Source organism: Rhinopithecus roxellana, chromosome 1 (assembly GCF_007565055.1).
Source record: "Rhinopithecus roxellana isolate Shanxi Qingling chromosome 1, ASM756505v1, whole genome shotgun sequence".
Classification (NCBI taxonomy): Eukaryota; Metazoa; Chordata; class Mammalia; order Primates; family Cercopithecidae; genus Rhinopithecus; species Rhinopithecus roxellana.
The window spans coordinates 70458735-70482956 of record NC_044549.1 but is presented as its reverse complement, the minus strand read 5'-3'; the positions used below and the strand labels follow the sequence as shown (position 1 = coordinate 70482956).

The window sequence follows — 24222 nt, the reverse complement described above, 5'->3', positions numbered from 1 at the left end:
TAGCTGGGTGTGGTAGTGGGCACCTGTAGTCCTAGCTACTTGGGAAGCTGGGGCAGGAGGATCATTTGAGCCCACAAGGTCAAAGCTGCAGTGAGTCATAATTGTGCCACTGCACTTCAGCCTGGGTGACAGCAAGACTCTCTCAAAACAAATAAAAAAATAAGGAATAATATAGGCTATGTTGTATCTAGGAGCGGTAGAGAGGGTAGCGTCCGAGTAAGACCCAACAGCCAGTGACTGATTGGCTAGAATCCTCTTCAAGCAAGGCTTGGCCCTAAAGAAGGTGAGCCCTTGAGCAAGCGTGTGGGCATTTCACAGAGGGCACTGGCACAGTGAGGCTCCAGTGTGGCTGGAGCTGGGGATGAGGGCAGACAGGCAGGAGCAGCTCGGACTGTTGAAGACTAGAGGGAAACAGAAAGAAGCAGGAGCTCTGTGAAAGGTCGCCCTGCCTGACCAGACCAGTGAAAAGGAGAGGATGGACATTCACAGTCCTCACTGCTAGTAGTCAGAACTCACCTGTAGCTCACTTATTACTGACATGCAAATGAATGCTTAACTGCCTAAAATGTTAGCGAATCCATCTAAAATCTGGCTTTCAAATCCTTCATATGTTCATTTGCTTAGCAAACCTTCTATAAAAATAGAAAACACAGATTTCCAAACAGAGTCCACATTAATGAGGCCTTCAAAAGACTCCAGAAAACCGATGCAAGAGTCTGCACATAGCTGAAAGTTTAAGGAACAGTTTATCTCCCTTATTCTAATAGTAAGTGACCAAACGACTACAGATTAAAATGAGAATTTCCTTCACCTTCTTTCATGCCATATGTGACTCCTGGCCCTCTAAGCAATGATTTCAGAAGGGTCTTTGAACAAATAAATGCAAAATACACAGACATTCTCCATTCAACTAGCCTTTTCCTGAACTTTTACAATATCTGTGCCCTGCATGGTGTTGAGCACTAAGGATCTAAAGACGAGAAAGACAAGGTCTCTGTTCTCAAGCTGCTTTAGTCCAAGAACTGTGGTCGCTGGTCAGGTCTCAACGCATAGTTCTTCGCCTCTGTGGACTGCACGGAGGCCCTACCTCCAAGCCTGAGTGTCTAAAGAGTGTGTGCTGAAGACACGAATGGGGCCCGTCAGCATGCTGAGGGCTGCTCCTGGCATCTGTGCCCCTCACCTCAGTGGCGGTGGAGAGGCACTGATGCCCTGCGTCTTGTGCTGCTACATGGTATACCTGTAATCCTGGGGCTCGATGGCCCTACCCAAGGGGTACAGAAAGCCTTACAAGGAAATAACGCATCGTTTTAGAATGTAGAATATCCATTTTAACCAATGGTAAATGATTGAAATATTTTTATATTAAACTCAAAAAGTTACCTAGACCAGATAGAAAGGTCAATTTATTTTTTTGAGATGGAGTCTTGGTGTGTTACCCAGGCTGGAGTGCAGTGGCGCCATCTCAGCTCACTGCAATCTCTGCCTACCGGGTTCAAGCTATTCTCCTGCCTCAGCCTCCCAAGTAGCTGGGACTACAGGCATGCACTACAATGCCTGGCTAATTTTTGTATTTTTAGTAGAGATGGGGTTGGCCAGTCTGGTCTTGAACTCCTGACCTCAGGTGATCCGATCACCACCTCCCAAAGTGCTCAATCAAATGTTAAAGATAAAACCCAGCACTTCAAAGAAGGTCATACTTTCTACAGGCCACATGGGCCATGTGCTCCCATCCTAGGGATAAAGCCTCATTCTCCATTTCATAGGGGGCCTTCAATGCAAAGATAGCAAAAGGATTTTCTGGTCTAGAAATTTATCAATTACCACCACACAGATTCTCCCCCATTGACTCCCTCAATATCTCATAATGAAAAACTGGGCTAGGAGGGATCCTACTGGCAAGCATTCATATCTTTTCTGCACTGAAGTGGGGAGAGCACCAAATTTGAGATCCTAGGTGTTGCCAGTGTTTTAATTAAATCATCATCCTAGGCTATGAAATTCAATCTCAAATTACCAAGGAGTACCTGGTAGTTAAAATTAATTAGCAATTTTAGCCAAACTGTTCTCTCAATTTCCCACTGTTTTTGCATCCTGTGCAGTAGGACAGGCTCTAGTGTGGTAGAAGGTTCTGCACCAACAGGGTCCCCCTCTGCACAGAGAATCTAAATCTCAAAAGTGCAAATGTTTAGACTATAACCCAATTACTGGAATAGGTGCAGAGAGAGAACACCTGAATCCAATTTCTCTCTAGCTAAGACTTTCATACAAAACTCTGAGCTTGTTTGAGTGCTGAATTACTCCAATGAAGCCTGTCACCCACGCCTCTCCAGCCAGCCAGGGTCTGAAGGCCTAGAAATGTTTGCAGAATCTTGCCAGTATTATCTATTCAAGATCAAAAACATGTCTCAGTGTCTTGGCTTCTAATGGATTTTTGGAAAAGTCATCTTCAGCTAAGACACTTTGTTGTGAATTATCTCGGGGTGTGTGTGTATATGCAGTCAGGAGGGGAAGGTGGGGAGAGGATTACGGGGTCACTAAGCGTCTGTCGGCCGCATCTGCCACTGGGTCTGACTCTGGCTTCACTCTGCTTTGCTTCACTCACTCCTTGCTGCTGGCATCTCACATACCAATGTCATTAGGCACTGTCTGCCCTGGTCCTCCTACAATCCAGCCAGTGCAGTTCCCGTCACAGCAAGTGCTTCCTCTCTCAGAGCAGACAAACTAACTGAAGCCACAGCCGGAAGCAGGCTGACCACAAGTGCTAAGGTTCTGGTTAGTTCTTTTCTAGGTAAAGTTGGAAAAGTCCCTGCAAAGGCAAACACGAAGTTTTAGACGTGGGGGTGGTACTGACCAACCTCTTGAAATGTTCTTGACTGGAAAGAGGGAGAGAGACAGAGAGAGTGTGTGTGAGTGAGTGTGTGTGAGTGTGTGAGAGAGAGAGAGACAGAGACAGACAGAGGAGGAAGTTGGATTGTATGATGCAAATGCTAATCATTCTGAGAAGTGGGGTATTTTTTTTTTCTTCCCAGGTTCAAAAGAAGAGGCTGTTCTAAGAAAGACTACCGAGTAATCAATCACCTCCTCAGAGAAAGTCTGCTCAGGTAGAGTATTATGTTTACCACCTAAACAATGGAACATTTTTGCTGAATCTTTTATAGCTAAATCAGAAAATGAGGTGTTGAAGGAGAGGGGGGCTTGAGGGCAAAAGAAAGGGTCATGGGACAGAAGACGGGTCCTAGAAAAATGGTCCTGTTGGATTCTTGGCCCTTGAGAATCCCCTCTGGGAAGATGCGAGGAGGCAAAGATGGTCTTTCCAACTCAAATGGCAGCTTCATTTCTACTGCTCTTACCGGGCAGGAAGACAAACTGGATGTTCCCAGAATGCCTAGGGATGCTCGGGTGATGGAAATGACTAGAAGTGGGTATGGGGTAGGCCTGGAAACCTGAGAGATTTGGCCTCTCCATGTATTTAAACCCTCAGAAAATGTCAGGAGGAGGAGGCTTGAAGATAATATTTATGTCTTCAAAAGCAGGAATATGGGACACTTAACTGACTTAAATCATTTGTCCCTTTTATGAGCTAGGGTGATTATTTTCATTGAAGAGGAAGAAAAAAATCTTTAGAGCTGTTTTTTCTAAGATCACAGCAAAACAAAATGAAACCTAACCCTCCAAAAACAAAAACACAGAATCTGTTGGTTTTGGCGAAAAAATAGTCATCTTTAACTATGTTCAGTGGCTCTGAAACACCACTTAATAATATCTATTATAGGCTGGGCATGGTGGCTCACGCCTGTAATCCCAGCTACCCAGGAGGGTGAGGCAGGAGAATCGCTTGAACCCAGGAGGCAGAGCTTGCAGTGAGCCGAGATCGTGCCACTGCACTCCAGCCTGGGCAACAGAGCAAGACTCTGTCTCAAAAAAAAAAAAAAAAAATCTGTTACACATGTTTTACAAAAACCCTAAAAAATGGCTCCTATCTTTGGACACAGTAAGATCAGAGACAGCCTGAGGCTCAGGGGGAGGGAAGGAGGGAGTGATAAATAGGAGGTGTGCAGAGGAATTTTAAGAGCAGAAACGATTCTGTATGATACTGTAATGGTGGATAGGTGTCATGTGCATTGGTGAAAACCCACAGAATGCACAACATGAAAAGCCGGCCGCAAAGTAAGCAGCAAATGATGGAGGGGCATTAATAACAATGTATCCAATACTGGCATATCAAATCTTAACAAACAGGCCACAATAATACCAAACCTTACTAACAGAAGAAACTGGCAGGGAGTCAGGAGAAGGGCATGTATGAGAACTCTGTACTTTCTGCCCCATTTTTCTGTAAACCCCAAACTGCTCTAAAAAATAAAGTCTAGTAATTTATCTTATTAAAAAATTGTCCTTTTTTCTTTTTTTTTCTTCTATCTTGTGAGTCTATTAATTTTTTAAAAATGGGATTCCACACCCGGAATTTGTTGGCCAGCACCAGATTCAAGGAATTCAGTTCTCTTTGTCCCAAAAGTATGGTGACTTCAGACAACATGCATATTAATATCCCTGTATTTCACAGGTTCTGTACATTTCTGCCACAGTCTTGTGACATTAGTGTGTCACTAGAAAAAACAATGGGCTGTAATAAGAAGAGTTTCAGTTGTGTGTATACAGGATGGTGAATGAGTGTATGAGTCAGCTAGCTCACCAACCTGGTCCATTTTCTTTCTTTTTTGAAAGAGATCACCTCACCAGCTACCTCACTGGGTTACTGTAAGGATCAGATGGCTGTAAAAATGTCCCATAAACTGGAAAGCATTATGCAAAAGTATTATAAATCACTATGTCATCTGCCTAGAGCTGGGATAGAGTCAGCACTGCCATCCAGGTATTGACTCTAGTTTCAGTACTCAGCTCCTGTGTAAAGTTACTTCCTTTCTTTCTTTGGGATAAAAATTTTAGGGATACTGATTTCTCTTTTTACCAACTAAGCCACATGAAGGGTATCCAAACTGCACAAATCAAGGTGTCAGTCTGGTTCTGTTTTTGAGCCACATTATGTAATCTTCAGCTGGACTGGAATGACCAATCAGCCTTCCCAGACTCCATAGTTGTTCTTGGATGATACAGCACAACAAAGATGGGCTCATCCCAGCAGAGAGAACCACACCCGTTTCTGATGAAATCCCTAGGAAGAGCCAGCCGCAGAATAATCCTTCCAAGTCATTCTGGGGCCACAGGTGGAGGACTCCCTGGGCACCCACAGGGACCATGATAAACAGGGTGGACACCTGCTGGGTCCTGGGCACCTAGGCTGCCAGGTTGAGGAAACCAGAGGTCACAGGAGGAGAAAAAGGTGGGGCCGGCCACCCATGCTGGACAAGGGCAGGCCGAGCCCATTTGAGGCTCTGAAGAAAGAACAATCGGGCTCACAAACCCTTCTCCCCACATCAGCGTCCAAGCTGGCTTATGACATCTTGCTTAGGCAACTTCCCCTGCACTTTCAATTAGCTAAGAAATATGCCAGAACATTCCCAGTGGCCATGTATGAGGATTTTTAGCAATTTTCGTAGTTTTCTTCTATTCTTTTCTGGATTCCATTAGTATTCAACTTTGATCTGTTACTGCTTTTATACAACAATACATTGTGTTTAAGCCTACTGAAACATCTTTCCAAAGTTCTATGCTGTTGTTTCAGGGAAAGATACATTTATCTTTGAAAACACACACACACACACACACACACACACACACACACACTCCCTCACCAATAAGCTGCTTCAACACAACCACATTCCATCTCAGCTTTATCATCTGATGGGCTTTTTATATTGGTAAACTCTGAGCTGAAATGGTTTTACTCAAGGTCAGTCCTGTCTAGACACACTGAGAAAGAAGTGACGGAAGATATTATCCGTCTCACCATCTACAGGACTTCATGAAGAAGTGAGAAGGGTACCAGCACTGTTACCGACTTAAGAGTGGTTTGGAAGAAAGGTGCCACACTGCTAGACCTCTTCAGGGGGAAAGAGATCATCTGCCATGTGGATGTTCTCCAAATTCCTTAATCCTTTCCAAACCCTCCCCTTTTCTAACCAGCCCCTTGTACTCTGATCCCTGACCCAGACCCTAAGGCTCACACCTTCCTGTTTTCGTATTTCACGAACTCCTATCCCCACTCTGAATGTTGCTTATTGGAATCTTAGAGCTACAAAGGGCACAAGAGACCCTTTGATTCAACTTCCTCATTTTATAGGTGGTAAAACTGAGGCCCTGAAGAGGATTTGTAGAAGGTGGAAACTCAGTCTAGTTCACCTTGTATATCTTTTACATACAAATGACTATCCCTAAATACTAACATCTTTTCCTCATTCTCACATTTCCTGGAGACATGACAGTAGGCTTCGCTGTAAAGACGTAGGTTTTAAAGAACTCTGAATATATATACCCGATCTAGACAGTCCTATTCAGAACATTTTCCAGGTGAGAGCAGTTTTCTAAGTGCATTTTTATGGTGACACACTTCTCAGTATCATATGATACTCTAGTCCAGCTCTACCAGACACAGTCAATATTTAGAATACACAGGAAATAAAGGAGTTGAAGCAGGGGAGTTACAAATGTAGTTAGGATGTCTGGAAGTAAAGGGCAAGTGGGGTAGCACAGTGCCAGTGCAGTCGGGGAAGGAGCAGGAGGGTGGGTCAGGGTGTGGGCGGGGGGAGAAAATGCACTTTTGGAGATTATCAGATCTGCCACGTTGGGGAAAATGTGCATGTATGCAGGTATTTCATGTGTGTAATAAGCACATACAAACTCATACATCCCTGGACCAACTAGCCAATGGGGAGAATTGGTTTCATGCGCGGTGAAGCCAGTCTTCAGTGGCTGATGGAACAATGTCTATGCATAACCCTCAGGTCCTGCACAGTCTCACGGACTAGACTCTTGGGTATACCTGACTCACGCCCCATGCTGTCCCTTAGCACACAAGCTCCTTCAGGGAGGATCATGGCTCTGCTCAACTCACTGTTACAAACAGCACCTGGCACACCCTCCACAAAGGTCAGAATGTAGGAAATTCGGAGAAGAGCACTGGGAGGTCAGTGCAGAACTGGGACCCAAATGCCAAGTGCTTCACAATGAAAGGAAAGTGCCTGTGAAGTGCTCCGTGGAACAAGGGGTGATTTCATCCCCTCTAGACTAAAGGGCAGAATGTGTTCTAAGGCTGGGTGGGGAAACTTAAGCTGAGCAACTGCTTTGTGCAGCTGCCACTGACACGAACCCAAATTCGAGTGCACAGGGTGGGGTAAGAGAGGCCTGGCTGGTTGGGCGGCGAGTCCAATGACGCTGACACACTGTTTCCAGCCACCAGGAAGCCAGTGCCAAATCCCTCTTCACTCCTCCCTGCTCCGATATTCTTGAATCTGCCGTGGTGCCAGCTAACTTCAGGGGGCATTCTGGGAATCGTATTTGGCAGGCAGCACAGGCTGGATCTTCACCTATGGTTAACGGCTTTCAGAGTCCAGGTGACAGTTTAACCAGCGCTCGTGGCCTCCCAGGTTAGGCCACAAGGAAAGCTGCTGCTCGGCACTACCAATGCTGAAATATCAATATTCTAGGAACATACCCAGGCACTCCCTTCCTCCCAGCGTACTCACTGGAATTCAGAATAAAGGCCCAAACCCATCGGCGTGCATCTGCGTGAAGCAGAGGGCGTCCACTGCGCTTTATCAACAGCCAGAACCTGCCTGCTTCGTGCACAGAGGAGGTGCACACGCAGGCAGAAAGGTCAGGGCAGGGTTAAGTGCACGCCCTGCTGGACTCGCCCTTCCTCTCTCCTGCACCTAAGTGTTGTCTGGCAGGGACTCCAACTTCTGATTTCCTTAAACTGAGACGCCCCATGATGGCTGTGTGAATTTTTATGCTCATTTCTTGGCTCCGGTCACTGCTGCCACCGTCTTCCCCACCCCCCCCAACTTAGGTCCTTACTCTTATCTAATTATGATCTACAGGTAACTCTACTCCCACCAGCCCCTGCACTTGGTTCTTTGCATTGCCTCTGGCTGGAAGCTGTTGTCCCCAACTTCAGAAAGTGTCTGCAGATTTCACAGGCTCTCTTGGGTCAAGAAAGGTGTAAGACTTCAGCCAGTTCCCCTTTTAAACAGAAGGTAGTGACACGCAGGTATTCAGTTTCCATTTTGATCTTTTGCCCTTGTTAAAGAGTTACTCTCTGTGTTTGCTTCCTGTGTCATCTTATCAAATATAGATAAACACAAGGGCCAGATGTCCTACTGCTTTTGAATCTTCTCAAAACGTTTCCTCATAGATGTTTAGTAGCACTGAATTAGCTAACAGAACTTATTTGCTTGGAAATGTTACCCAGGAGGTGCTGTCAGGCAAAAAGGCTCTTTTGCATGTTGCTTTTTTGAAGCAAATTACCCGCAGCTTTCAGGAAAGCATTTTCCAGGAATGTGGGCTCCTGGACTCTCCCCTCCTATGCAAAAGCACCCCACCACCTTCTGAGAACATCCCACTTGCTGCCACATTGAGACTACTTTTGATCTGGAAAATTGATCCTTTGCTTCTGGATCCTGTATAGCTAGTTTCTGAAGAGGTCAAGTGAACTAACCCATAATGGAACAAACTGGAAAATCTCCAATGGAATGTTGAGGGCGAGGAAGAGGGAGCAGGAGAGGCAGAGAGAGAAAGTAGAGAGGTGTCTACCCCCACTGTGAGAAAAAGTCAGCACCAGGCTTAAAGGATGATGGACCAGACATTCTCATGTGTAATTATTAGGGAGTTAAACTCATTCAGATGAGTCACCTGGGTGTGGAAGCTCCAGTCTGGCTGTGGTTCTAGTGAATCGTCCTCCTCCTTTTACTTAGACGTCTCCTGAATCTGGCCACCAAAGGCCATATCATTCCCTGTTTCAAGCTAAGGTGAAGGTAGTGACGTTTCTCATATTTCAGCAGGTCAAAATTAACATATATTTCAGATACATCCTTTGCAAGGGCTGCACTTGATACCCTTTCCTGAACTCCCGCCTTCTCAGCAAGCCCTAGAGTGTTGAGCTGGTTGTCTGAGCAGTGGTTGCTGGTGAGAGTCACAGCAGCTCTGAGAGTCACACCCCATCTAACTCCTGTCTTACTGATTTATGCATTAGCCAGTCAGTGTCCCCAAGAGATCCTCTTTCCCACTCTTCTCTCTACCCGCAAAGGGCCCTTTACTGTATCTTGCCTCTTTTAAAGGAGGCTAATTCAGTATCACTTGGGGTTGGGGCTGGGGGATAAGCCAGTCCAAGTCTAAGATGCGCCAGTCCAAACCAGAGGCCGCCAGCCAACCAATGGTTGCAGGTTGACAGGAGGGCTGTGTGCATGCGCACAGAGGTAACCACATCTGTAACCACATGTGGATATGTGGGTCAGGACAACCTGAGGGTGGGTTCTGGTTCAGCAGCTCTGGATTTCAGTCTTGGCTCTAGCACTTTCCAGCGCCGTGATCCTGCAAAAGTTGCTCAACCTTCCTGAGCTTTAGGTTCCCATCTGTAAAATGTTCATAGTGCCACCTACTATGCTGTGATGAGGATTAAGTGAGATCATGCATGGATAGTGTTTATGTCATGCATACTGATTATACATGACCTATTCATTACTATCCAATCTGCCCTTCCCGGGGTAAAGCAGAGCCCAGCACAGACTGCTCCTCCAGAAACGGCAGCCCTGGTGCATTCCAGAACTCTCTGGCTATCATGGGGAGGCAGGTTCTCCCCCAATATTTCACTGTCCATATTAGTCAATGAATATGCTATCCTAGAGAAGTAGCCAGAGCAGTCCAAGGTATCAGGACATTCTGAAATGTGGACGAACCACATTCTATCGGATCAGTCTATCTTTATATGCAATTCACTCAAAAACACACCTCTGAAAATGTAAGAGTTATGTTAACAGGGCAGAATTCCAAGATACAGAAATGAAATCTATAATTAGCAGAAGACATGTCTTATATTTTTTCATTTGTACAAATGTATGGAGTATATGTGAAATTGTGTTACATGTATATAGTGCCTAGTGATCGAGTCAAGGTATCTAGGGCGTCCATCACCCAAGCACCACACATTCTTGTTAATTATAGTCATTGTGCTGTGCTATCAAACATATTCCTTCTACCTAACTGGATGTTCGTACCCTTTAACCCATTTCTCTTCATCCTCTCCCTTTTCCCCTGTCTCACTCTTCCCAGTTTCTGTTATCTAGCTTTCCACTCACCACGTGATCAATTTTGGTTTTTTTAGCCTCTACATGTAAATGAGAACATTCAGTATTTGTCTTTTTGTGCGTGGCTTATTTCACTTCAGATAATGGCCTCCAGATCCATCCATGTTGCTGCAAATCACAGGATTTCATTCCTTTTTTATGGCCAAATAGTATTCCATTGTGTCTATACACCACATTTTCTTCATTCATTTGTTGATGGGCACTCATGTTAATTCCGTATCGTTACTATTGTGTACTTAAGTTACTGTTTGGTCTTCTTTACCAACCTTCCTTCTTAACGCTGCTCAAATTTCTAATTTTCAAGAATAATTTAGTCTTCTGCATTTGACTGTACTAGAAAAATAGGCTGCTGTTTCTTTCCTGGGAATCAAATATTTGGTCTTTTACCTGCAACATGCCCAGGGTGCAGTATCTAAATTCTGTCAGGCAAAGTGCTCATAATGAATTCACCACTTACTTCGATTACATAGCTCCAATAGCATGGCCTTTCAAATCATCATCTATAGACTAACACAAATTCTCAGTGTAGTTCGCACTAGAGCAAAGCCAAACAGTGCTAAAATTATTCAAAAAAAGGGTGTGCAGCATATAAATTACTGTGAAAACTTAAATGTAGATCAAGGTTAATAAAAATTTGCTTATTAAAAAAGGCTATCACCAAAACTATGATGGCACCAAATTCAAGTTCCTGCAGGGAAAGGAAATTTTTTTCCCTCTTCCCTTGATTTTGCCAAGGGCTATGTCAGGTCAACTCAGTCACATTTTTCTGAAAGCACAGGCTTGTCTGGGGCCCAAGTCAATGAATATGAAATTGCATCTCGGGAACTGAGTGGCACTGTGAGATACAGTGGAGGAGGGTTCACTTCCCCTGGTCATTTGAGTACTCAACAGCATCGCCTTCCATCAGGTGCTTGACTTGAAGGACAAATCTACCAGCGAACCATGAATGATTTCATGATTAATCTAAGGTTTGCCTTGAATACACGGAACTCGGGGTCCACTCCCCAAATCACTGAAAGCCCTACTTCTGGGCAGTAAAAGCAAGTAGAGGAAACCACTAAAGACATGAATGGAATTCACAAGTATCTGTGCCCTATTCAACAAAGAACGCTAATGTCAACCATGCCCTGCCTCAACTTTTAAGCACGCTTAGAGATTTAAAGTTCAAGAGAGAGGAAGACATAGGGATTTTCCAGGGGAGGAGGCTCTTAAGAGTCAAGATGCCTACTCTGACTTTTCTTAGTGACAGCATGCCCACAGCCAAGGAGTCTTGCAGAGTCTTGGAACCATAGGAAACGATGCTTCTGTCAGCTCTGCTGTCAGCCCCGCAGGCCCTGCTTCCTGGCTAGCTGTGCTCTGGGCCTGTTGCTCAGTTGTTCTTTTGCCCGCTCCCTCCCTCCATGCATGCCTCCCATCTGCCAGGTCTCATTTATCTCATGTCTACCACCTAACGGATGTGTGAGGTGGTATGAACCGCGATGTATAGACAGGAAACCCAGGTCAGCAAAGTCCCATGACTTGCCCAAGGTCACGTGGTGCGGGAAGGCACAGAGCAGAAACTCTCACCTTGGATCTGCTGCCTCCACTTCTTGGGTAGTGAAGACTTCATGGTAGGCATCAGCCTGGCCCCAGCTTTGAGGGGGATACTCCCATCTCCAGTGAAAGGAGAGAGGGTAAGACCAAAAGGGGAGAGGAAATATACTACCTATTAAGTTTAAACAAGATTAACTTGTGGGTGAACAGCTGGTTGCAGAGTTCTCAACTTAAGACAGCTTCTTTGCATGTTCCCTCTTTCCCTCCCTCCAGAGATACGAGAAACACACTGTTTCTATCTACAGCGAGAAGAGGTCCTGTCACCTTGTCTGCAGGCCAGTTCCAGCAGGAATTAGGAAAGGTGAAATATCTGATCTAGACAGGCTGTTGTGTTTTCACATGGCTGAGCAGCCACCAATGGAGGGAATGTGCCCTTGGGATATGGGTCTAGCAGGGAGGGTCAGGGCTCTGCACACAGACACCTCTTTCATTCATGACTCGTCAAATGTCATTCTTTCCAAGTCAGCCTTGGTTTCCAAGAACCCTTCTCAATACAGTGCCCCAGGTAAATTCTATGACCCAGTGTGGGTTGAGATGAAAACCCATTTGCCATCTCTGAGGCTGCTGTCTGCAAGGAGCTGCTCTCAGGGCAGCTGGGCTCCTCCCTGCCTGAGTGGCATCTGAGGCCTTTTCCATTGGTTCTCTTGGGTTGCCTTTTGGCAAGCCATCACTCCACAAGTCTCCAGGAGTCTCTGGGATCTTCATCCATGGGCTAAAGGAGAGCTGCAGAAGAATCCAACATCCCAGCCTTCTGCAATTAGGCAAGAGGTATTTTTCCTGAGGACCACATACCCTAAAAGAGCCTGTCTCAAAGACATAAGGTAAGCAAGAGGGCAGTGAGCCCTCCAAACTGCTTTTCCTTCCATCTCTGCCAGTGCCCATCAGCTGTCCCTTCTCTGTCCTCTGCGCTAGAGTAGCTACAGCCTCCTGGGGTTGGCTCATTCAAGAGATCACCTAATTTTCCCTCCCAGCAGCAGTGGGTAGGATGCCCCTGCTCAAGGGGGAGGCTTGTGGGGGCCTCGTCTCAGCTGTGGCTGCCTCCACAGGGTGTGACTAATCGGGGCCCGCAGGTGGTCTTGTAGCCTCTGCACCGCAGCTCTGAGGTCCCATGGGGCCCCAGCCCCCACCCACGCCAAATGACTCAGCTGAGCACCCCAGCTGCTACCCTGATGGGGCTAATGCTCCCTTAGGAGTCCCCAGCAGGGATTCCTGTGGTTTTAAGACCAAACACCACAGCAGATAGCGCAGGCAAGAAGGCACCACCGTTTAGCTGGTAGATCTGATGCTTCTCTGAGCTACCACTTAGCACACAGAACATCTGGTTCTGCAACAACTTTAACATTCAGAGAAGAATTCTTTGATACTGTAGATTTTTAGGTTTTCTGACAAGATGTCTCATATAATCAAAGAATGATGTAGATGGGGAAAGCAACCAAACGCCCAGGTTCTCAGAGTGTTGCCATGCAGCGGCCTCTGACCGGGCTGGGTGGGTGGCGGGCTACAGGTCACTCTGGCTCTTAATCCTCATCAAGTGACTGCTCACAAGACGCCTTTAAGTCTCTACGATTGAGACAGAAACCCAAAAGTGTGCCAGAGTTTTCTGTGACCAGAAAGTAAGGTGATTAACAGAAAACTTTAAAACTGGCCTCTGGAAGATTTAAAGATAGGACCCGCTCAAACACTTTAGAGACAAGAGAACAAAGTGAAGGGTGAGAAGGAACATAAGTCAAGGGTGAACAGTACAGGCCTCCTCTAGACATTAAGACTTTGAATGCAAATGAAGGTCATTATCTGTGCATGTGGACAGATCTCTGTCAGTATAAATGCTGATTGAGTAGGGTTTAATTTGCCAGTGTCGACAATTGGAGGAAAAGAAAGGAATTGAGGACTTTTCAGTTAATGTGTCCTGACCCTGGAAACCTCACCTGTGGAAATCCACACTGGCACCCATCAGAATCCCTAATCTGCTTAAAAATAGGAGTCTGCCCAGAATCACCAGCATCCTCCCAGTTTCCTACCAGCATGATTATGGAATGTGATTTCTACAGTCAGCCAAGCCTGGTTTGAATTCTGGCTCAGTTCCTTCTGAGCTGTTCCTAGGAAGTCGCTTAACCCCCAGCCTGGCTTTTATCTGTAAAAGGGATAAGCCATCATCCGCATTCTGCAACTTGTGTCTTTTTCTCCCCACTCTGTGCTGATTTTTTTTTCTCCTTTCTTTCTGCTAATCTATGACCCTAGTGTCTTCATCCTCTCTTTCAAAACCTTTTTCAAAAGTTACGCCATGAACCTCCATCTATCTCTCCCCACCCCAGAAGTCCCTTCCTCCAGGTTCTCCATGGAGGGTAAATTTAACGACCAAATACAATACTAGAGGTGAGAGGACTTTACAAACCAAAGAGGGCCAAATGTATGTAAAGGATTAGCAATATTTCTCCTCATCATTCACACAACCCCTCTGAGAGTAATCTTAAGTAAGCATCTGTTTTGTCTCCGCTGTGAGGCTCTTACTACTTAAAGGGTGATTCCCGGACCAGCAGCTTCGGCATCTCCTGGAAGGTTGTTGGAAATGCAGAATATCTCAAGTCCTGGAAGTGACTGCTGAGTCAGAATTTGAATTTTAACAAGCTCCACAGATGATTCACATGTACATTAAAATTTGGGAAGCACAGAATTCAATTCTAAGGACCTCAAAGGTGCAGACGGCACAGTATCTCCAGAAAGCCCTCCAAAGCCTAGGAGAGGCCTCTGTGCCTCTGTGATTGGGGTATTCAGCAAATACAACCACGTAACCGCTGCCCTGCTGGCAATAAAACTGAAAGCCTGGCTGCCTCTAGGCCTGTCAATGATGATACTTTTCTGAACAGACCTGACTTCCAGTATCTTTACATAAAAAGCTTGAAAATTACATCTACATAAAAAGCAGGCTCCTTTAGCGTAAGTCATTATCAGGCCGAGCGCTCAAGTCCTTGGTAACTGGAAGGAGAGTTGGCCCCTTCTCCTCAGAGGGAGCCAGCGTGAATCACAAAGACTCCCTCGATTTCACAGTTCATGCTTCTCACTCCACTCTCCACCCCTGAACATTTTAATGATGTTCGAAAAGCACAGGTCTGAAAGGACAGCTGGCCCGGGACACCCACAGCGCACGTTTGGTACCTCGGCAAAACCTGCCTGAGAAGTGCTCTCTAACAGCCTGAAGCAGCTTCTCCCCTTCCTGGGACATAGTATCCACACTTCGCATCAGCGAGAAGATTAATTTGGAACTCAAATTCCTCCATCATATGATCACTTCTTAATGATCAGTAGAGTGTCTCCCAGAAAGGCAAGGCTGAGGGCAAACACAAACCAGGCTAATCACTTTGCCTCTAAGACACCTCTTAGAGAGTAGATGTTATTTAAAAAAAAGGGAGAAAAAAGCATTATCAAGAAAAGAGGCAGATTAACATAGCGACAGGAAATCGGGCTATGGAGTTTGATCCAGATTAAAATCCCAGCCCCAGCTCCATGGTCACATGCTAATCACACCGAGGCTCAACATTTCCCCCATGAACATAGGCTGATACCACCTGTCTGGTGGTTCTGAGGATCACTCAAGAGAACACACGAAGTTCACAGAGCACAGCGCCCCATCCGTGAGAAGGGCTCAGGCAACATCGGATGTTATTTTTCTGTTGTGCAGCTCCCCCATGGGCTGCTGGGGCCTTGCTCAGAGCTGAGAAGCCAGGCCAGTAGGCCCACCACCTTGCTCCCGGGAGGCCTTTCCACTCACCTTGATCATTTCTGCCACATAACTCTCGGGCCCAGTATATTCGGTGGAATCCTTCACTTTCACCAGGACGATGAAGCACAGGTAGTGCCACATGTTGTGTTCTTCCTTGATGTGTTCTTCAAAGGTAACAGTCTTGTTGTCAAACTTGTCTCTTTCCAAGCCTAAAAATGAGAAAAAGCCCCCGGCCCCAACTGAGCAGTCTTGGTAAAAGAGAAAATCAGTAACAGAACTGTCAGTAGAAAGGGGGCTGTGGTTTCACTCCTATCTTTATAAAGAGTCAGATTCTGTTGGCCTTATAAGTGCATTCATGTTTACATTATGGCAGGAAAACACAGGCTGTGAGTCAGACAGACTTGGGTTTGAATCCCACCTCTGCCACTTAGCAGTTACTGCTTCATCTCCACATGCCTCAGTGGCCTTGTCAGTGAATGGGACGACCACCGTCTAGGTTCCAGGAGTGTTTAGCGGTAAAATGAGAATGTGTGTGACATACTCACACATTGCAGACAACCAGGGAGTGTGAAGTCCCTTCGCCCAGGTAAATGCCAAAATGCAGGTATGTTAAGGGCTTTTGAGGAAGCAGCATAAGGACAACAAGAACTTTAAACAAATTTTGAACTCTAGCTGGTAGGTTTATAATTTGAAGAGGGCTGGGTGGGCAATTCTAGTCTCTATGTATTCTAGGATTGATCAAATAAATATATTGAGGATAATGGGAGCCGGATTCCTCACTGCCTGAGAAAAAAACACAAATAGAGAAAGGGAGAAAGGATAAACCCTGTAATGCTGAAATGGATTTAAAGGTATCAGTATGAATTCATCGTTTTCCATACATATAGACACAGATGTGTGCAGATACATGTGCTGTGTACACATACACACATATGCAGATGCATACACCTCTCCTCTAGATCTGTACCCTAATAAGCCCTGAGAGCAGCAGCACACCAACAGGAATGAGCACACTCAGGCCCCAGATCTTGGCTTCTAAATACCTTTCTCCAATAAAAAGAACCAGGGCTCTTTGTGGAGAAATGGCTGATTCCAGGGATGGGTCAGGAAATGTATGAGGTGAGCCTAAGCCTGGAATATGTAATGATGCCAAAAAAGTCAGAAAGTACATAGAAAATGATGATAATATGACTAAACCCAGAAGCCAGCTGGAAAGGGCTCTCACTGGCCACATCTGAAGCAATTTGAACATCAAAATAGATAATGATAGTGAAAGATTATAGCCCATTGAATAAAATAAAAATCCATAAGTCCATGTTGTTACAAATACAAACACAGAAATATACATACATACGTCAGGAGAAGAAAAAATTCTTTCTTACAATAAAAATCCAATAAAGAAATGTAGGAGTAATAATAAAAATTATCATTGGGCAACCATCATCATAATAGAGCCAGTCAAACATCATCAATGAATGCTAAAGCTAAGGGGTGAAAGTTTAAGGAATAGCAGGATATTTACAAAGTGTCTCTCCAAAAAAGTAACTTTATGGAGTTACTGGAGAAACCTGGCAATTAGCACATTAACCAAATGATCAAAGTTAGTATCACGGCTGGACGCAGTGGCTCATGCCTGTAATCTTAGCACTTTGGGAGGCCAAAACAGGTGGATTGTTTGAGCTCAAGAGTTCGAGACCAGCCTGAGCAACACAGTGAAATCCCATCTCTACTCAAATACAAAAAATCAGCCAGTTGTGGTGGCAGGCACCTGTAATCCTAGCTACTCAGGTGGCTGAGGCATGAGAACTGCTTGAACCCCAGGAGGCAGAGGTTACAATGAGCCGAGATACCAGTTAGGAGATGAACTGGCATTACATGCCTCCTGATACGATGCAATGAAAAGAACACCACAGCATGTCTTTGATATTCCTGTGGAAAACGTATACCCTCAATCTTACCATGAGCAAACATCAGACAAACTCAGATCAAGGGACGTTATACAAAATGATTGACCTATATGCTTCAACAGTGTCAGTGGAGGCTAATGAGGCATGGTGACTACAGCCCCACAGGAGGTGGGATTTGCCAAGGACATTATTGGAATGAAGGATGAAATTTGAAGAAGGTCTGTAGATGAGATAACAGTATTGGATTGGTTTTATTTTCCTAATTTTGATAATTATACTGTAGATACACAAGAGAATGTTCTTGTTTTTAGGAAATGTGTACTAAAATATTTAGGGATAAGAAAGCATCACTGTCAGCCACTCACATTAGACAAAGTGTGTGTGTGTGTGTGTGTGTGAATAAAGCAAATGAGATGAAATATTAATATTTGGGAATTCTGGGTCAAGAGCATATAGAAATTCTTTGGATAGTCATGTCTTTTCTGTAACTCTGAAATTATGCCAAAGCAAAAAGCTTAAAAAGGTTTTAAAGGGGGCAAAAAGCAAAGAATTTAAGTCTTTAATTGGAAAATGATCTGTTTTTTTAAGCATACATACCACTAGGAAATTTATGTATTTAGTAGCCATGTGATGAATAATCTTGAAATGATTACTCAGCAACCCAGATTCCTCCATGATTAGTTTACATTTACAAATATTTTCCTGTAGTTATACTGAAAATGATTTCTTTGGTGCCCATGTACCTCTTGTATGTAGCAGTTCACTACTTCTCCTCCCATGCCTACAGTGTGCCAGGTTCTAGCTAGGAATTTTACATATGCTGTCTCTCCTAATTCTCACAATAATGCAGAGAAGGACATGTTATTGTACCCATTTTACAGATGAAGAAAGAAGGATTAAAGATGTTAAATGACTAAATGATGGTTACATAGTTAGTAAGTGGTAGCAGTTCAATCAGACCCAGGTCTGTAAATACTTCCCAGCAGAATAAAGGCCAAGTAGAGCCTCACTCACTGCAGAGGGTAGAAGAGTCAAGAGGACGCAGCCAGTGTCCCCTCCTGCATAACTGGGCACGCACCCGCCCATCACACCCTCGCAGTCTCCACATGCCTCTGCCACGCTGGGCCTTCACACCCTTGCTGCAGCTGGCCAGCAACACTCACCACAGATAAAGCACGTGGTCTTCAAGATCTCTTCCTTCTTCTGCTTCTCACTCCTCAGGTCAGCAAAAGTGTCAATGATAACCCCAAAAATCAGGTTAAGAACAATGATGATAACCATGAAGAAGAACAGGAGGTCATAAATCACTCTAGCAGCAAACAGGGGTTCCTGGAAAAGAGAGGTATCTGAATCAGTCTGGGTCCCTGCAGAGCCTGGGACACAGCTCAAGTGAGACCTCATCTACTTGGGTAGAAATTAAATTGGGCATTAAACTTTTAAATTCAAAATTGCATCTCTTTTCAAATCCCCTGTCTCAATTGTGATTTCTCCAAGTGTGCTGTGACACAGCCAGGAGGGATATTTGACGTGCGTTCAGGTGGATCAGGCCTAACCCTGATGGAAACAGTCCCTAAATCTACTGAACAGAGAGCCAGAGCTAACCCTTTCCACGTAGCTGATTTTGCGGCACCACCTCACATGATAGAGAGGAAAGAAGCCTGATGAGCTAGTTCCGCAGCTACTCAGCCCTACTCCCAGCTCTTCCTCTGCGTCTTCAGTTTACACTCAACACCACTGCATGGTGCTCCCACCAACCACCCCACCCGCCGCCTTTGCCCTTCCTTCCCCTTGGGATTAATTTACCTCTTTGGACGGCTTCCTGAGCACATCTCCTACTCCACCCCCGCTCCGGAGCCCGTGACTCAGTACAGTGACAATGCACATCAGCAGCGTCTCACATGTGTGCTCTTTATCCTGTTCCGTTTCTTCTGCAGGGACCAGCTCTGTGAACATGGCAAGTAATAACAGACAGAAAACGTGAGGAGAAAGTAGAGACCGGGATTTTGAAATTCTGTTTCCTGAATGCCGTCTTACCAGGCACACGAAAGAATAAAATTAAGGAATCGAGCCAAGTACCTTCTTTCAAAAGCTAAAGTCGTCTGGGGCAACTCTGCTTTCATCGCTAACCCCTGCTAATTTCTCCAGCTATGGTAGTATTGCTCTCCCTCTATGGGATCTAAAACATGCCCTGTCCTTTTCAGGTTTTAAACCCCAGACCCAGCTGCAAACAGTCTTTTCATGTTAGATGCGTTGCTTCACAACTCTGAGTCACAGGCATCTTCTCTCTCAGATGAGGGTTATGCCACAGGACCCAAGTTCCTCACTGGGGATGATGTGAGGACTAAATCCAGGGATATTTCACAGCAGGGCCTCTGGATAAACTGCTTTACGTTGGAGGCTGTTCATTTTCACTGGTTTACGCAGTAAAAGCCATGCCTTGCTGTCTGCCTCATTCCTTTCTCCAGCTGCAGAAGGGTCTTGCTAAAACACAGATTTCATTACTCATCTTCCAACAATCCCTGACCATCCTCTGGATGAAGTTTAGCCTCCTAAGCCTGACACAGAAGACCCTTCATGATCTAGCCCTTTGTTTGTATCTGTGGCTTCATTTCTTGCTACTCTCCTTCCTTATCATCATTATCTCCCCAAACTTGCTGTTTTTTTCTTTTGACCTTTAAAGCCTTTAGATGTACTATTCCCTCTCCTTGGAATATCAAGAGTCTTCTGTTACAGTTTGGGTATCACTTCCTTGATGATACGCTGACTGCAGTTGCAGGCTGGGTGCCTAACTTCTGTATTCCATCCTTATTCCCAGCATTGGGCAACTCTCTAGCAATCACCATTTGGCCTGCCTGCACCCTCCACTACATTACTGTCTCTTAGAGTACACCACAGTCCCTGGCAAACGGCGGGCACTCAGTATAAATTGGCTGAATCACATCAGATTTTTTCTTCACGTGTAACCTTCTTATCCCTTTATCTCCCTCCCCTCTCTCTGTCTTTCCCTTTGCTATAGCCTTACTCCTGAGCAGTAAATTTAATCTTTTTCCAACACCGCCTGCATCAGTTAAGCCTCTGAAGGAGTCCGATATTACGGGGCTTACAGTTAGGAGGTCCTACCTTCTTTGGGTGCAGGAGAGGAGCAGTTCTCCCCACTCTCCACCCTACACACATCAGAGAACAGGAACTCGCTTGCCAAACTCTCGCCGGTTTCTGGGAGAGAGAAGGAAATTTTATGATGAACAATCTGGCAGCATATGGTTAAAATGTTTGAAGTCCCCAATTCACGGCTGATTAAACAATTCTTTACATAAATAACACCCTAGAATCTTGCATATAAATTCAAAGCAGAAATGCAATTTACACTTTCATTTGGTGATCTGGATGGGAAAAAAGCCAAAAATGTCAATTCCTGTAGGCTTACTAGAAATATCGCACTTAAATAGCACCTCTCCAACTTTAAAGACAAACAGCTGAAACTCTTAGACAGATACTACTGAACGTACAGACTCCAGGAAGATTTATACCAAGTCTGCACGAGAAGCATCAGCAGGCATTCATAGAAATCCAAGGTCCAGGCCAGTTTAGTCCACAACTCTAAGATGGCTGGCAGTTTAAGTGTGACTTAGTGTCAACTTGGGAGGCTGGAGATACATGCCAAGAACATAGCCTTTGGGAGGGAGAGCACAAAGGCTGACTGGCTCAGTCAGCCACAATGATTCTAGTCTGTTCCTTAGACTCAGGGGATGAAAAACCAGTAGTATTTCACTAAGTAGGGCCAACTATTGTAACTGAGAGAAAAGGGCACTTGGGTATCAATTAAGTATTATGGTCAGTTTTCTTCACTCTCAAAATTGGAAATCTCTTCTGTTCTTGCTATGTGTAAAAATAACATGAGCTCACTGTAAAATCTGCATATAGTAAAAAAGCCCCAGAGAGCGAGCTACTGCTAGCAGTCTGGAGGTATAGTCATCCATGTTTTCATATATGGATATGAGCTTTTTAATTTTTAAGAAAACATAAGAAGACCGGGCATGGTGGCCCACACCTGTAATCCCAGCACTTTGGGAAGCTAAAGCTGGGTGATCGCTTGCGCCCAGAAGTTTGAGACCAGCCCTGGGCAACATGGCGAGAACCCATCTCTACAAAAAAGACAATTAGCCACATGCAGTGGCAGGCGCCTGCAGTCCCAGCTACTGGAGAGGCTGAGGCGGGAGGATTGCTTGAGCTCGGGAGGTTGGAAGTTGCAGTGAGCTGAAATCATACCACCACACACCAGCCTGGGAGACAGAGTGAGATCCTGGGTCTCAAAAAAAAAAAAAAAAAAAAAGACATACATGTGATCCTACTATAGTTATCCTTCTGCCATTTCCAGCTATATCTTGTGGGTATTTTTCCATGGAGGTTTATAAAGATGGACCTATGTGCAAAGCACCCCACCTCATGGATGTACCATGATCTGATGAAACACCCCTGAACATTTAGACTGCTTCCAACTGTACATTGCAGCGAATGTTCTCCCAAATATGTCTGTTTCTACATGCACAGTCAGCAGGCTTTTTTTTCTTTATGTATAGATTCCTAGAAGTAGATTTACTAAGTTAAAGGGATGCATACTCCAACGCTCTCAATATATATGGTCACTGCTTTACAAAAACGTTGCATTAGTTTAAAAGATGATGTTAGTGAATAAATAAATGTCAGATCTGGTCACTCACTCTTAGCATTTCATATGCCACACTGCCTTTTGAGTAAAGTAAGAATGAAGATCTGTATTTGAAATTCACACTCTACGTGTTAGGGAGACACAATGGGGAGACAGCTGCATTACTAAAGTCATTATTTTCTTTAGTTTAGTTATAATCAGGAAATAATCTTTTAACATTAAAAAGATCAGAAGATCCCAAACCCACCTGGAACAGCTGTTTCATTGGGCAGCCTATCTACTTCCAAGATAAAGTCATCCTTGAAGAAAAGATAGCCCACTATTGAGAACAGGTAAACAAGGATCAGAGCCAGAACTGCTGTCAGGATGATGGACCGTCCATTGCGAGTGACACTTTTAATGACATTAAGCAAAGTCTCTTCTCTGTACACTAAATCAAAAAGCTTTGAAAACAAACAAAAAGAATTTTAAGAAGCCTCGATGTTAGATGTACATCACTATCCCATAATGAAAACTTGGTTTATAGAGCATTTACCCTCTTAGAAACTCAAAAGCATTACACATGATCTTAACACCGAACATCTTCCCTGGCTTCACAGTGAAATGGAGATGGTAAAAATGAGGAAAAATAAACACAGAAGAGGGCAGCAGGAAACAACAGCAATTTCAAGTAGTATCCAGAGCCATTTAGAGGGCCTGGAAATAGAGAAAATACATGCTTGTGCCAATAAGTTTCAGAGAGAAAGGAAGAGGAAAGTGATGAGGGTCTTGGCATCCATTCATTTAGAAGGTACTGAATTGAGTTTCTATGAAGAGCCAGCCACCCTGGTCCCTGCCTTCCTGCAGCCAAGTGTCTGCTGGGAAGGCAGACGTACTACAAGCCAGCATCAGTGGCAAGAACTCTGGACTTAGATATAAGTTCAAATCTTAGCTCAGCTACTGTTCACCACATGATCTCAGGCTAGGTACTTTCATCATCCCCTCTGGGTCTCCATTACCTCATTTGCAAACTGGAGGATGTAGAGTTATTATGAAGAATAAGTAAACCACATATGCACAGTGCTTAGCACACTGGCATACATATGTTGAGTAAGTACAATAAATAGTAATTATTAATTTCCTGATCAAGAGACTGGGGCAGGGTCACATAGCTAGTATATCACAGGGACATTAGTGGCGGTAACACTGTGAGGGTAAGACCCCTGCAGGTCACAGTGCATTCAAAATCCAGGCTTGCCCTCTGCTAAGGAACCTGCTCTTTGCAAGAAGTTGGCTTCCTGAGGAATGGAGGATCCCTGTAGGTACATATAGGTATGGGAGGATGATGGCTAGTTTTCCAAGAGCTATAGTCACAGATACTTGGCTAGAAGAATGGTGGGGAGTGTGGGGAGAGAGCTCTCTGAAGTTACTCTTAGACCTGAGGCTAGTTTTTAGCATGGCCTCTGGCTGCTGTCTAATCTTGTACAGAAGGTTTGGTCTCCACTGTGGCTTTGGGGTGTGACTGCACCATGAAGTGAGTCAGGGGACAGGGTCAAATCCTGACTCTGCTTTTAACTTGTTGCAAGGTGTCGGTCAAGCCATCTAAGCTCTCTGGTTCTGTTTCCTCATCTGTAAAATAAGTGGACTGAGACAGCTGATCTCTGAGTCCCTTCCAATTTAGAATTTTACATCTGAGGTAATTTTCTGGTTGGTTGGCTTTTCTGCCTCCTTAACACCAATCTGTGTTCTGAGACTAGTTCTGTGAAAGGCATTGGGTAGAGTAGGATACTTAAAGGGAAGCAAGGAAGAGGCGTTTAGTCAATACAATACGACAGAAGGCAAAGTGTTGCTGTTAATGTTGGTTAAATATTTTCCAGCAGCTCAATATAAAGTGGCAAGTAAGGGCAACTTCAGACAACAAGCAAATGATACTTGTTTTCTGTTGTTAAGGACCGCAGAGATTATACAGGCTCCAAATCATTGAAATGACAAGCAATTTTTTTCTTTTCACTCATCTGTAATTTCTGATTTTAAAACAGTCAATAAGTATTATTTATATAAAAGAAAAGCTTTCTTCTAATTAGAAAATTATGCATGTTC

At 44.6% G+C, this 24222-nt stretch overlaps 1 protein-coding gene and 1 long non-coding RNA gene across 5 annotated transcripts in view; one reads left to right on the top strand and one right to left on the bottom strand.

Moving 5' to 3' along the window:
* ITPR1 (inositol 1,4,5-trisphosphate receptor type 1) overlaps positions 1 to 24222 on the bottom strand; it is a 353524-nt gene that overhangs the window by 13562 nt on the left and 315740 nt on the right. For all 4 annotated transcript variants that reach the window (XM_010365717.2, XM_030921814.1, XM_030921842.1 and 1 more), the window contains 5 exons: positions 22391 to 22586; positions 20598 to 20690; positions 19281 to 19420; positions 18641 to 18806; positions 15619 to 15779 (listed from right to left, as the gene is read on the bottom strand). In XM_010365717.2, coding sequence (XP_010364019.1) covers positions 15619 to 15779; positions 18641 to 18806; positions 19281 to 19420; positions 20598 to 20690; positions 22391 to 22586 — 756 coding nt within the window. The remainder of the gene's footprint in view (positions 1 to 15618; positions 15780 to 18640; positions 18807 to 19280; positions 19421 to 20597; positions 20691 to 22390; positions 22587 to 24222) is intronic.
* Positions 201 to 20698, top strand: LOC115894526. The gene is made up of 5 exons (XR_004054629.1): positions 201 to 283; positions 3030 to 3101; positions 12066 to 12153; positions 12517 to 12673; positions 19412 to 20698. It is a non-coding gene; the product is annotated as an uncharacterized LOC115894526 (long non-coding RNA).